At 29.2% G+C, this 15,626-nt stretch overlaps 1 protein-coding gene across 5 annotated transcripts; it reads right to left on the bottom strand.

The window, feature by feature from the left end:
- Window positions 1–5,361: 5,361 nt before the first annotated feature.
- LOC130800116 (uncharacterized) lies at window positions 5,362–15,213 on the bottom strand. Of its 5 annotated transcripts, none has more exons than XM_057663469.1 (10): window positions 14,980–15,211; window positions 14,751–14,824; window positions 13,689–13,769; window positions 12,649–12,741; window positions 11,624–11,743; window positions 11,138–11,209; window positions 9,159–9,236; window positions 7,904–8,240; window positions 7,123–7,186; window positions 5,362–6,270 (listed from the first exon to the last, which is right to left on the bottom strand). In XM_057663469.1, exons 1-8 carry the CDS (start codon window positions 15,137–15,139, stop codon window positions 8,049–8,051), a joined length of 870 nt encoding a protein of 289 aa, XP_057519452.1. In that variant the 5' UTR covers window positions 15,140–15,211; the 3' UTR covers window positions 5,362–6,270; window positions 7,123–7,186; window positions 7,904–8,048. The 5 variants fall into 5 exon arrangements, with proteins under 5 accessions (XP_057519452.1, XP_057519453.1, XP_057519454.1 ...); XM_057663470.1 differs by having other exon boundaries at window positions 5,362–6,267; XM_057663471.1 differs by having other exon boundaries at window positions 5,362–6,132.
- Between the last annotated feature and the right edge of the window lie 413 nt (window positions 15,214–15,626).

The following is a 15,626-nucleotide window of genomic DNA, read 5'->3' as shown; positions in this document are numbered from 1 at the left end:
TTAAGAAATCGGAAATTTAAAATATAAAATTTAAAAATTTAGAGTCCGGGTTTGGGTCTGGGTCCTCACCTTAGGACCCGGATCCGGACCCTTTAATTTTTTTAGATCCAGACCCGGATTCAAATCCGATAAATCTAAAAAATTAAGACCTAGACCCTTAAAAAGGGGCGGGTCCAAGGCGGGTCCAACAGGATCCTGGATCCATGACCATTCCTACCCACAAGGTGAAGTTAAAAGTTTTAGGCTGTTGATGTCAGCCATATAAGCCAAATTTTGAGGGTTTTTTGTTTCTTCCGGAAGGAAATGGACAAATGGTAATTTAGTAGTCGGCAATGATCTAAAACACCATTCCCCCTACTAAAAAAAATACGAAGTATGATTTATTACAAAGCTATACTTTGAATTACATATTCTGAAAAAAAATACGAAGTATGATTTATTACAAAGCTATACTTTGAATTACATATTATCAAGAAAATAACTAGTAATAAAGATAAAATCAATATGGGTCAATTGAGAATTTATTTAATCCGTTCAATAACATATTTTTTATTTTTATAACTTTTAGTTATATATAGCTCTGATAGAATATATAATATATTTTTAAGCTTCAAACTATCATCTTATGTTTTGTTAAAGCACAATGACATGTAATAAATTAAAATTATTGAAACGGTGCAAGTAAAAGAGAATGGATGAAACATTCAAATTTCATTAGGTTGACCCATTGTATATTTAATGTTTTAGAGTGATTACTTTTAACTATGAAGTGTTCACTTATAGTGTTAAAGTGATCATTTTTTATAGTCATAAAGGAATTATTTAGAACCTTAAATTAATTACTCAAAATCTTAAAATGATTACTTATAAATTTATAATCACTACAGCTTATATTTTAAATTGCAATAAAAGTACGAAAACTAGCTTGCTAATACTCCCTAAAATGGAGCAACAAGAGCAAGTGAAGTGATTATTATGCTTCTTAAGCCGACACACAAATTAATTAAATTAAGAGCTTTCATTAATTGACAACATTCAAGCAGCTAATACAAATAAGAATAATATATATAGACCCACTTAACTAATTATATACCTTTCAACCTACCATATCCGATTACAAAACATGCTATATTCATATCAACTTAGCTTTCTATAATCCGTGCTTAACAACGAAATGGGCCCACCATACCCTAATTATAATTTGCTCTTTTCTTTAATTACTTCTTTTACAAAGTTTTGGTTTTGGCTACCCAAAAAATAAAATTATAATTAAAGATATTGATAATGTGTTTAATTTGTAATTGTTAAATATTTTGTAATAGTACTTCATACCTAACTCAAATATTTCATTTCACCTCAAACATTTATATAATACAAATAAAATATATAAGAAAATATTTATTTTATATAGGAACAAGATATAATTTGGTGATAATTAAAATGGAGTACATATCAAGTTAAAGGGGTACTACATCTGTTAATGGCATTTTCAATAATATTAACAGGTTTAATTTTACTAACAACACATGCATTGACTATTTAAAAAAGCAATTAAAGAGATGCTTCGTATAAATTATTTATCAGTTATTGAATATTTATTAAATAAATTGTATGCCAAAAACCAAAAGAAAAAAAGAAAAAGCCAAAGAAAAAGACTATTGTAAGTAGCTTTTTTATTTTGACTGAAAAACCCAAAAAGTTGAGCTAACTTAAAAATTATTTATCAAATGCTTTTTTTAACAGTTTGACTAACCAAAAAGTCAAAAGTTAAAAACAACTAAAAAATCAAGAAAAAAAAAAGTGAAATATCAAACCCCCACAGCCCCACTTAATCAATATAACACAACAATGATGATCAAAATATATTTTGAAGGCTAAGTTGAATACAAAATTAGAAAATCAGGCTTTAAAATGTGAATTGAAGATTCAGTAAAGCGACAAATAAAAAAAATAAAAATTAAGATTAAATTTAATACACAAATTGTTATATAAAACGGTCTCATCTAAAGACGCATCTTATACATAATTAAATAGTTCATCTCATACATATTATAATTTATAAGGTTAGACTCTTTATTAAAGTCTATGACCGAAAATAATCCAACAAAAACAGCTCATTTTATTATCAACAACTTTATTTTTAATACTCATTAGAGCGGAGCCCTCATAATATTTAAAATGACTTGTTGTGATTGGTGTGACTTGAGTGCACATTTGATGAGGTGCATTCATGTGTGACCTTTGGGATGGAATCCCATAAATGTGTTAATGTGGTTGTATTAAGTTAAGTTTTGATGATTGATTTATGATGGTGATTAAGTATGGATTAATAAGGTAATGAAGTATGAGAGTTATGAGACTTATTGAAGAAGTGCAAAGGGCTCCTAGGATGCTGTTTTGACTCTTCAAGTACTTGGGGATGTTTCATTATCATTTATTCATAGGCTTAATGTACTTAATATTACTTAGTGAGATCTCTCCTATAAATAGAGAGCTCTCATTCACAGTGTAATCAATCCACAAATACACCCCAAGCCAAACACTAGCCTATATCTCTTTTCTATTGTAATTCTCCATATTTGAGAGTTCTTTGAACTCCTTTTGATAATATAAGAGATACTACACACCGGAGGACGTAGCCTTAGTTGGGTGAACCTCGTTAAATCTTTGTGTCGTTTTATTGCTTTATTTTCTCCTATAAACATCGATATCATTAATAGCGTAATTTGTTTGTCACTAAAACTTCATACACTCGATCTTGGCAATATTGGAGTTTGAAACACATCGTTCGAACTCTAATACATCGTCGTTTTTCAATTGGTATCAGAGCCAAGTTGTTGTTATCGTGTTTTAGAGGTTATATTGGTGCAACATGGCTACAATGAAACTTGATATTGAGAAGTTTGATAGGAGTGTGAACTTTGGCTTATGGCAAGTCAAAATGAAAGCAATTTTGATACAAAATGGAGTGCATAAAGCACTAGATGGTGTGGAGAAGAAATCCGAAGGCATAAGTGAGGCTAAGTGGGAAGAAATGGATTCGAAGGCTCTATCCGCCATACAACTTTGTCTCTCTAATGAAGTTTTGAGAGAAGTTGTAAAGGAGGAAACTTCTAAAGGTATTTGGGATAAATTGGAATCACTCTATATGGAAAAGAGTGTTACCAATCGACTTTTGTTAAAGAGTCGTTTGTATGATCTCAGGTTACAAGAAGAGAAGCCTATGAAGCCGCACCTTGATGAATTTTACTCAATAGTTATGGATTTGCAGAATATTGATGTAAAAGTGGATGATGAGGATTTGGCTATTCTTTTGTTAGTTTCTCTACCGTCTTCATATAAGCATTTTAGGGAAACCTTGTTATATGGAAGAGACACTTTGAGTAGTGAGGATGTTAGAAAGGCCTTGACTCAAAAGGACCTTATTGATTCTCAATTTGCTCAAAAGGAGTCAAGAGTTTCCAATGGTGCTTTATTTGTTAAAGAGTTGAGTAGGAACAAAAGGAGCATGACTTGCAATTTTTGTAAGAAGAAGGGCCACTTCAAGAAAGATTGTTGGAAATTAAGAGCCAAACAATCCAATGAAAGCAAGTCCGCAAGAGCTAGCTCCGCCGAAGCAAGCTATGTTGAAGATGAGATATATGATGTTGATGCTCTTGTCGTTACTAGTGAATATAAGGGTGGTGATTCTTGGATTTTGGATTCGGGATGTTCTAGACACATAACTTTTAACTCTAAGTTCTTCTCAACTTATCAAAAAGTTGATGGAAGAAAAGTCACTATGGGCAATGAGGCTAGTTGTCCGATAGTTGGTATTGGAGATGTTAAAATTGTCATGTTTGATGGTGTTGAAAGAACATTAATCGGAGTCCTTCATGTTCCAGGTATGAATAAAAACATAATTTCCCTTAGTATTCTGGATAAAGAAGGTTTTAAGTGCATTGTTGAAGGTGGAGTTTTGAAGGTTGGCAAGGGTCCTAATTTGTTCTTAAAAGGATCCATTAATGATGGCATGTATATGCTTTTGGGTTCAGCCTTAATTAGTTCAGCCTGTGTGTCCACTACTTCAACCAAGCATGAAAATGAAATTGATACTTCTTGTAATGACAGTTTGAGAATAATTTCAACATACTCCAATGAGTTCATGGGATGTATGGACTTGATTGGTAATTAAAAGCATACTCTTGTGAGCCCTTTGAGGGCATTTTTAGTGCATGTGCTATGTTTATGCACATGTGTTGTTTTTGAGTATGATGTTGTGTAAGTTGTTATATTATGTTGGAGTGAATTAAGAGAATTCCATTGACTTGGGTGAACTCAAGTCAAAGTGGAGATTGTTGTGATTGGTGTGACTTGAGTGCACATTTGATGAGGTGCATTCATGTGTGACCTTTGGGATGGAATCCCATAAATGTGTTAATGTGGTTGTATTAAGTTAAGTTTTGATGATTGATTTATGATGGTGATTAAGTATGGATTAATAAGGTAATGAAGTATGAGAGTTATGAGACTTATTGAAGAAGTGCAAAGGGCTCCTAGGATGCTGTTTTGACTCTTCAAGTACTTGGGGATGTTTCATTATCATTTATTCATAGGCTTAATGTACTTAATATTACTTAGTGAGATCTCTCCTATAAATAGAGAGCTCTCATTCACAGTGTAATCAATCCACAAATACACCCCAAGCCAAACACTAGCCTATATCTCTTTTCTATTGTAATTCTCCATATTTGAGAGTTCTTTGAACTCCTTTTGATAATATAAGAGATACTACACACCGGAGGACGTAGCCTTAGTTGGGTGAACCTCGTTAAATCTTTGTGTCGTTTTATTGCTTTATTTTCTCCTATAAACATCGATATCATTGATAGCGTAATTTGTTTGTCACTAAAACTTCATACACTCGATCTTGGCAATATTGGAGTTTGAAACACATCGTTCGAACTCTAATACATCGTCGTTTTTCATGACTATGTATAGTTAGAAGAATTAAATATATTAATTAATAAATTGAATTACATAGAATGTTTGTTATGTTCCCAACTAACAAGTAACCGAAAATACATTAACAGAAGCAACAAAACAATTATTATGACATTGATGTGGATGTAACTTACATCAACAACGCCAATGGGAGATTAAGATTATAATCTTTACATGAAAAAAAGTCTAAATCATTTGATTTTAAACTTTTTTTTTAAATTCTGAATTATTAGAATGCACGTATCTTTTGCTGCTAATCAGTACACCTAAGCACCTAATTAGCTTGCGATTATTGTTTAATTAAAAGAAATAATTGATAATCATGTCTTGCTTTAAGATAATTAGATTAGATAGCAACTTCAACAAAATTGACATCTATTTTAACACATAATGTGAGAGTATTTAAGAAGGAAATACATTAACCACATAAAGTAATAACATCCTACAAGCTTCCAATAATGATTCATGCATGACTCATACCCATTGATTCTACTTTTGATATCTATGTTGTTTAGAATATTCACATTAAGGCAAAAAAAAAAAACCCTAGAAAGTTATATGTTTTGCCGTTGATTCTACTTAATAAGGAAGAAAAAAAATCTAATGTGTTTCTCATGAGACTGTCTCTCACAAAAATTTGTGAAGGTTTAGAAAAAGAATTCTACAGGGGGCTCTGTTGAACTGGGTTGCATGCTTAGATTCTTAGATCATTTCTCAAGCTTGGATATCAACACCAACACCACCCATCAGTTCAAATCCCCAAAGCGTTAGAGAAAATTTCCAAAAGAGCAATGATAATGAACGAAAACATTACCGTCACTCCGTCAGTCATCGAACCTACCAAACGGGCAGACAACATTGTTGTAACAAGTATTCGAGATCAAGCAAAATACAATCCTAATTCAATGATCACACATTACACCTGTGCAAATAATTATGCCGTAACAATCCATCAATTTCCATGTCTAAGATACCTTTTCAGATCAAGAACCGATAGAAAACGGATCATCACTTGCAATGATTCATTATTGGATGTGAACTATGCTGTCAATTTCAACAACACTCATATATAACAAAAATTGAACTAATCAGAGGAAAAAGAAGTCACTCACCAAGATTCCAATAAGCTAAGCGTGGAGAAATTTCCACCTATAATCACAGAAATACCACATCAAATTTAGAATAGAAACAAGAAACTTACAATTATGGCTGCAAGTCTGACAGAACAGAGAAGCCTTGAAGTCGTTATCGATACAGGAATTCATTCATGTATCATGCTGCTACCTGCTGCTATCATTTATGTTCAATCAGAAAATCAAGCACATCTTAGTATCTGTTACTGAATGATGCTATACCAAAATTTTGGTAGGACAATCAAAAACCACATCTGAACTACATCTCGACGTGAAACTTTTGGGACAAAGAAATTCACAGCAGCTAGTTAACCTCCACTACGTCAAAATAAAATAGCAGATATTAACGATGGTTGCATGCTAAATATATTCCCCGCCAATGCTGTCATGAATCATCCACATGACTTCCTCTAAAACGTTAATCCACATGAGTTTCAACAGACATGTCACGTGATTTACTATTCTCCTCAGGAATTGAAAAGGCAAATTATGGTCGATTTTGAGCCATTTTCGGTCCATTTTTGACACATTGCAAATTCAAAAATCAAATTAGCTAGTGAGTTATATTGAAAATGCAACGGAGAATCCCATAATAATCCATAGAGTGCAAGAGACCACATAAAATGCAGTTAAATACACAAATTGAATACTCCTTGCATAATATATTCTGAATAACTCATGGCCAGACAAGAGCTCAATAATGACCAGTCAATAAACTCAACCTATTGCCAGAGTAAAATCAGTAAAAGCATGTTAATCAAAAGAGAAAGGAAATTACAGGAAAAAAAAAAAAGAAGCTAAATTGCACCATTATTCACAATAGAAGAGGAGATTTTTTAGCGTAAATAAATTAAAGAACAAGGACAAGCTACAGAAACTGTATGTCAATAAGTACAAAAATTTCATCTACCAATAGAACCGTTTGATGTCTACTTCTTTTTCTTTTCTTTTTTTGTTAAATTACCAATATTCAACTTAGAATAAACATAGATGCTTGAATTCTGACCTCTGTTTCCAAAAGGAAGTTCTGAAAACTTGTCTGAATTGCGAGGAGTCAAGCAGTAAACCACCTAAAACCGCAAAACACAGATTGTCACAATCAAATAACACAAAGCAAAGGCCATAATTATAAGGAGATGACAGTTAAGAGTGACAGCAAGACCAGCCTAGTTGGCTAAGTAACATTTTCCGTACACGACATTCATCACAAGTTTCTAGGCATTGAATATTCAATGAAGAAGGGCCAACTTCCAGAAAAAAAAAAAAAAAAAAAAAAAAAAAAAAAAAGAACCAGAAACTCAAGACATAGAAACGAATGATTTTAAATACTATGGATACTAAGGGCTCAATTTGCATACATAGTAAAATAATACTTGGAATGTAAGTGCATAAATGACACTTGTTACAAAGTTGAACATTTTCAAAGTTGATAATTGTGCATGGAAGGTAAACATTGGCAAGATGAGATGAAGTCATCAGATAAAAGCAAGAAGGCTTAAGCACCGAAGATGTCCATGCCAATAAGGGAAAGAATAACGTGTTCAACATAGGCCCAACCCAACTATAACCCAACCTTGTTGACCCAAACTGACTTTAATCCGAACTTGCAGATCTGACCCAACTTAAAATTTGGCTTTATAATAATGCATCTGCATAAGTGAACACAAGACCCGACTTTGACCCGGCCATATATTTTCCAACTCAAACCCAAAATATAGCCAAATGCAAACATACAATTACATGTGTAACACTTGACAAAATTGATGGACAAGCCAATGGCTAAATACCAGTGTAGAAAGATGCATCCACATTTGTAATTCTCATTACACTCCAATGAACTGCCTTAGTCTTGCCTCTTTACTTGTGCAGATTCTTTGTCAGCCTTATAAAGTTGTCTAACAGGGAATACAAATCCAAAAATCTCTCTAAATTCTAGTCCTTCAAAACTCGAACAACTATGCCAGTAGGAGTCTGAAAAGTACGCAGGTGACCTGAGCCAATTAAATCACGAAGATGAAATCTCATATCAAGGGGAGAAAATTGAAGACGCTTTTTCTCTAGTAAAGCCAACATCATCTCCTTGTATTTTCTACGATTCAGAAGAGACAGCAACTCTTTTCTTCCCTGAATAATCATCAAAGAAAGAAGAATCAATAGACTCGACTATGTTTTTAGTTCTCTGATATCATGTCAGAGTGGACTTCTGGAATAAGTTTTGAAGTTATAATTATCAAAGAGCAAGTGCAAAATAAAACATCCAAATTAAGAAAAAGGAAAACAAAATTGTACCATCAAAAGTTTTGAGATCATAATTAGAACTCTCCTTAAACTAGGAATAACCAAGTTAAAAACTTTTGATGAATAATTAATACCCAAGTCTTTATCTTTCAGAAATTAGATCCAAGTTGTTCAAGTAAAAACTTTACAAGAACAAATCATAATAATTAATACCCGAGTCTTTATCTTTCAGGAATTAGATCCAAGTTGATCAACTAAAAACTTTTGGGGTACAAATATGCTACTCCCACTTTTTCTAATTGTTACACTTTGAAACTGGTCAAGAAATTTTCCTTTTATATATTAGAGCAACAACAAGAGTAGAAGAGGGAAGGGGAGCAAGCAAGAGCGAAGAAGCTAATGAAAAGGTAAGAAGAACAAAGGGTTATAGTGGGCCAAAGTGAGGGTCTAGACTCTAGAGAGATATAAAGGAGTTAGGGCCATTAAGGGAAAACAAATTAAAGTATATGAACTATATTACAAAATCCCAAAAAAGCAAAGTGTACATATCTTTAAATTGGAAAACACATTAAGTGATTTATAGTATAGTAAATTGCGGTATCATGGTACACGATTAAATTTTACATATTTAGGTTTATTGCTTTATTTAGCTTCCTCGACAAATAGCAATAAATGTCCACCTGTATTTATGCATCTATTGATTAACTTCGCTTGTCAGAAAAAAGTATAGCATAACCAACATCAAAATGGACTTGTAAGGATTGAGCTCAAAGATTTCAAGACAAAGAGAGCACAGGTACTTACCTTAGAAATCCCTTTTAGAATTGGACCAACGTTTGGAATAGCAAACCAATACATGTTTGGATCAATAAATTGTCGGGTCTACAATAAATGTAACATTGTAAATGATAATAATAATAATAATAATAATAATAATAATAATAATAATAATAATAATAATAATAATAATAATAATAATAATAATAATAATAATAATAATAATAATAATAATAATAATAATAATAATAATAATAATAATAATAATAATAATAATAATAATAATAATAATAATAATAATAATAATAATAATAATAATAATAATAATAATAATAATAATAATAATAATAATAATAATAATAATAATAATAATAATAATAATAATAATAATAATAATAATAATAATAATAATAATAATAATAATAATAATAATAATAATAATAATAATAATAATAATAATAATAATAATAATAATAATAATAATAATAATAATAATAATAATAATAATAATAATAATAATAATAATAATAATAATAATAATAATAATAATAATAATAATAATAATAATAATAATAATAATAATAATAATAATAATAATAATAATAATAATAATAATAATAATAATAATAATAATAATAATAATAATAATAATAATAATAATAATAATAATAATAATAATAATAATAATAATAATAATAATAATAATAATAATAATAATAATAATAATAATAATAATAATAATAATAATAATAATAATAATAATAATAATAATAATAATAATAATAATAATAATAATAATAATAATAATAATAATAATAATAATAATAATAATAATAATAATAATAATAATAATAATAATAATAATAATAATAATAATAATAATAATAATAATAATAATAATAATAATAATAATAATAATAATAATAATAATAATAATAATAATAATAATAATAATAATAATAATAATAATAATAATAATAATAATAATAATAATAATAATAATAATAATAATAATAATAATAATAATAATAATAATAATAATAATAATAATAATAATAATAATAATAATAATAATAATAATAATAATAATAATAATAATAATAATAATAATAATAATAATAATAATAATAATAATAATAATAATAATAATAATAATAATAATAATAATAATAATAATAATAATAATAATAATAATAATAATAATAATAATAATAATAATAATAATAATAATAATAATAATAATAATAATAATAATAATAATAATAATAATAATAATAATAATAATAATAATAATAATAATAATAATAATAATAATAATAATAATAATAATAATAATAATAATAATAATAATAATAATAATAATAATAATAATAATAATAATAATAATAATAATAATAATAATAATAATAATAATAATAATAATAATAATAATAATAATAATAATAATAATAATAATAATAATAATAATAATAATAATAATAATAATAATAATAATAATAATAATAATAATAATAATAATAATAATAATAATAATAATAATAATAATAATAATAATAATAATAATAATAATAATAATAATAATAATAATAATAATAATAATAATAATAATAATAATAATAATAATAATAATAATAATAATAATAATAATAATAATAATAATAATAATAATAATAATAATAATAATAATAATAATAATAATAATAATAATAATAATAATAATAATAATAATAATAATAATAATAATAATAATAATAATAATAATAATAATAATAATAATAATAATAATAATAATAATAATAATAATAATAATAATAATAATAATAATAATAATAATAATAATAATAATAATAATAATAATAATAATAATAATAATAATAATTGACCTTAGAGTTGTTTTATTTTATCTTATTAGAATTTCTACTTGCCCAGTTGATAAGTTGCAGCAAGATAGACAGGTCACAGGTTACAGCTGAAGTGAATTGTCTAAAAGCACTTATTTAACTTACGATAATGCCTGCATTAACCAAAAGCGAGATATGTTCGTCTTTCACTTTTCCTCCGGCTGCTAAAAGGGAACACTGCGATTGGCATAGGGAGAGAGAAAACTGTGCTCAGGCAAATTCATAAAAGCTCAAATACGAAACCATTTAGAGATTACATATAGACATTAAACCATAAAGAATGACAGCATAGTGTGTTATTCAGTCAGGAAAAAACAATTTCAAAACAGGAGACTCTAAACATAATAGTGACTGGACACAAAAAAAGAAATACAAGGGGTGTCAGACTACAGACACGGTCAAGGAAGAATTTTATCAAAGATGCAAAGAAACAGAAGCAAAACCATGGGGAAGATGACTACTTAAGTAGTAAATACTCAATTCATGATTATTGAGGAACAATATGAATATGAACCTTCAACATAATTTAACAAGGAGTAAGCAAATAAGCCAAAAGATAACAAATAAATTACATAAATAATAAAAGCATACAAGCTCTTGATGTGCAATGCTTGGCTCCAGCTTGGACATCATGACATGAGACTTGAACCAGCCAAACACAGCAAAATCACCATCATTTTTTGTGGCTATCTTCTTTGAAACAATATCAATCTACAAACAGTTAACAAATAAGCAGATGATTCCTTTAGAAAATGTCGATAAAAGAAAGAAATTTATACATTAATAATAACAGGTGAAACAGAAGAAACAGGGGGGCAATTTGTCCCTTAGCAGAAAAGGGAATCACTCACTAATACATTCGCTCTGGATTTCCCTGATCGTAGAGCTCTAGAAAGAAGTATCATAGTGAAACTCGTTCCCTAATCTTAAACTCAACTATTTTAAGCTTTCTTGACTATTCTAAATTTCCTTATTCTTTAGTGTAGTGATTTTGGTACTTCTACCTTCCCTCTTAAGGAGTAGTTAATTTAAACAGCCCTCATTTTTTGGATTAACATAGAGTTTATTCTCTTGTAATCAGTTGATCCAACACTACTCAACAAAGACATACTGTAGATTTTATGCATCTTTGTTGTTCAAGCTATGTCAAAGCGTGGCTAACACTTTTAGAATCTGATCCTATGTCCGCCACAGATATACTAACCAACCACTAGAGTTTTCTTTAGATCCAAAAATTAAGAAAACCCTTGCAAAAATACAAGGAAAGTAGACACGCGAATCTAGTTGGATTTCTAACTCTTATACAAGAGAAAGCACCCTGCCAGACCATCTCTTCATCCTTCAAAAGGGACTCATAAAACAAAGAGGTATCCTCAAGACCTCAACAATATCCTGCTCCCTAATATGACAGCCATTCTTAACTTCATAATAGCTGATTGAATTAGCATATGGTGCTGATGAAGAAAATTTTAACGAGAAGGCATAAGCTTTTACAAACCAAAAAGATATATGATAAGCATCAAGCCTTCAACTTGATTCCTTTCTAAATAATATTAGTTACATTTTAATATCACAAGAATAAAGAAACACTTAAATTCAGAGGTAGATTTAATAACCTGGTGAATGTAGTCTTCTAGAAACATTACTGCATGATCATCCTGCCCTGTATTTAGCTTGAAAACCCGCAGAACTTTATCCCTCTTCAACAACTGCACGCCCGTGATCCGAGTATAAACACTCATAAATAAGAAAAGCACAGCTTGCTGAAAAATTAATGACTTCCTTTCAACAACTAGCAAGCTAATTGACAGCAAAGACTGAAGGGCAACCAGATGGAAAGCCCACCATAAAACGAATTCTATAGAAACATGAATTCTGGTGGAAATATTAAACCACTACACGAATTCTCAGGACTTGCAATATAATATATTATCGGCTTAGAACTTCCTGGAGAGTGACTTTATCAACCGAATAACTCTAAAAAGTTCAAATTGAAGAGTGCATAAAACACTGCTCTATCTTTGTTCAAGCATGGCAGCCATTGTAGATCATGGAAACTGCTCAATGATAAAGACAATGCAAATTAAACAAACCCTTGTCAAATAATATTTCCTTATGACATAACCCAAGTGCCAACTTCTTATTAAGTGAAGTTAGTGCATCAAAGCTCAATTAATAACAACCTTCTTTAACCTTGTTTATATATGGGTAAGTTCGCATACATCAGACCCCCTTCGCCCATTAGGCCAGACCGAAAGAGCCACTTAAGTGGCATTGTGACAATCGAATGTTTTTGTTGTAGTCTTTTAATGCTACTCATATTTGATCCATCTATATTATATATTGCATGTCAAAAAAGATTTATAATATTTTTTTACATAGGTCTTAGAGATTTTACCTTTTTCGATAGTTTTTTATCATAAGAATATAAGAAAATTCCCGCGCTCACGTATACATTTTGGAGATCCCCAAACACTACCTTGATGTGTATAAACATGGCATTTCTTATATTATTTTTGTAAACAAGTGAACAAGAACTTCTTACACAAAGAGTACGTATTTGAATGGCTGATAGAAGCCATACAATCATGTGATCTAGAAACTATGAGATAAAAATAAATCGAACATGATAAGATAAACAATGAATAAAACAGACCTCTAATTCCCGATCAACCTGAGTTCTATCTTTTATGCTACTATATAGTTGAGAGCGTAACACGAAGGGTTTAACATAAACCTGAACATAACAAAACACATCATTAACAAGAGAAAGGCGATCATAGAGAAGTACGAGTGCGCTAATACAAGGAACATAAACCAATTTACTTCAACTTTGAGATGCACCACCACTTCTACTTTTTCCTCAAGTTAAGGCTAAAAGCATGCCAAACAGATATGAAAATTTCCATGTCGCACCCAAATTAATTTAGTGGATAAGTGACATATATGCGATGCTCCAAGTCAACAATATATACAATGTCAAAGCCTTAATCCAAACAATAGGAGATAAGATGCTCCAAGCAAAAATAAAAAATAGTGTATAAGAGAGATCTTGGATCAAAAACAAGTTTGCTTCCCCACCTAAAAATATACAAAAAGGAAATAAAAGCACTTGAAAATTTCATCAAGAAAACGAAACATAGTATTATCAAAATCAAAAGTTAAAAGTGAGAGAAATACTAACTTGTTCCTATTATGTCCAAATTACCATGAGAAGTTTCAGCATTCTAAACAATTGTACAAATCACTAAGAGAGACTTAACAATGAACAATAACAATAAATGTAAGACAGCATTTCCAACAGCCACTCTAAATTAGCGGTGTAACAATGAACAACACCAATATCTTTAACAAGAAAAACAAGAGATAAAGCCACAACCAACAACAATAACACTCTAAATGCACATAATTGCCCTCAAAAATCAATGAAAGTGTACTATATACGGTAGCCTACAAATTATTTTAACTCTGAGCCACAATAGTAGTTCGTCTTGTTGTCAAAATAATAAAACTATTCAAATATCCTAAAGAACTAAACTCTTAGAAGTTTTCTACTCCTCCCACCGAAAAATCTTATGAGAAATTATATGAGTATTTTTGCCCCCCTCACCTAAATCTTCATCACGGTCGCCAACTCAAACTAGTCAAATTCAGTTAATTTACGCTAAAACAAAACCAATACGACAACAGCTTGAAGTTTGAGATTCAGATACCAAACCTTCTCAAGCTTGGGAAATTGGGCACGCATCATCCGAAGAGCAACTAGCGTATCACTAAAAGTAAGACTCTTCTCTGTAAAACCACCAATAAAAATAGAAATCGTCACAAAAAATCAATTTATAGACAAATTAGGGTTTCAATTTCAAAAAAAACGAATACGAAATTCGGACCCAGAATTTTGATAAAAGTGATATTGAGAAAAAGGTAGGGAAGAAGTGACATTATACCAAGAGAAAGAAGTTCATCGTCGTCGCTAAGTGAGTTGACATTGCCTAGATGCGATTCAAAATCGGAATCTGCAATTCGTTTTCGTTTCTTATCGATGGAGGACGACGAAGAAGAGGAAGGTCCCGTTTCATCCACCATTGAATGAGTATTTTTGTTCATTTCCTACTTTGTCTGCTCTTTAAAATTCAACCGCTGATTAGAGGTAAAGACGACGGTATAGGATACAATATCGTATACGTAATATTATATATAGTGATCATATGACGTATACGTATATGTTACGAAGACCCGTCAACTTTTGTCAAAGTCGGCTTAGCCATTTAGGGTTTTTTATTTTAAATGGGAAAAGACAACGGGTAAAATTAACATAGATTATCTAGAGAGACGGTGAAAATTAAATAATCATCACAAAGATAAAAGAGAAAGTATTTATTATTAAAATAATTATTTTGCAGTTTAATGAATTCAAAATAAAATTTATCGAAAACTATTTGTAAATTATTTTGAATTGTTAATTTTTTATTTTTGTCAAGCACATACATTGATTTGTAGCTATGATCTCATTTATAAATCTCATTTATAAATTTCAATAGCTTTTGATATCATCCATATATTTATTCCACCTATTTATTTATGTTTAATTCTC

This window comes from Amaranthus tricolor, chromosome 14, assembly GCF_026212465.1.
Source record: "Amaranthus tricolor cultivar Red isolate AtriRed21 chromosome 14, ASM2621246v1, whole genome shotgun sequence".
NCBI classification, from domain to species: domain Eukaryota; kingdom Viridiplantae; phylum Streptophyta; class Magnoliopsida; order Caryophyllales; family Amaranthaceae; genus Amaranthus; species Amaranthus tricolor.
The sequence above is the reverse complement of the archived record's forward strand: the minus strand, read 5'-3'. Positions and strand labels throughout refer to the sequence as shown.

Coding starts and splice junctions, on each gene's coding strand:
- LOC130800116 (XM_057663468.1), bottom strand. CDS start 15,139: ATGAACAAAAATACTCATTCAATGGTGGATGAAACGGGACCTTCCTCT. Junction 14,825..14,979: donor CGATGAACTTCTTTCTCTTG/GTATAATGTCAC, acceptor GTGGTTTTACAG/AGAAGAGTCTTACTTTTAGT. Junction 11,744..12,648: donor TAGAAGACTACATTCACCAG/GTTATTAAATCT, acceptor AACTGTTTGTAG/ATTGATATTGTTTCAAAGAA.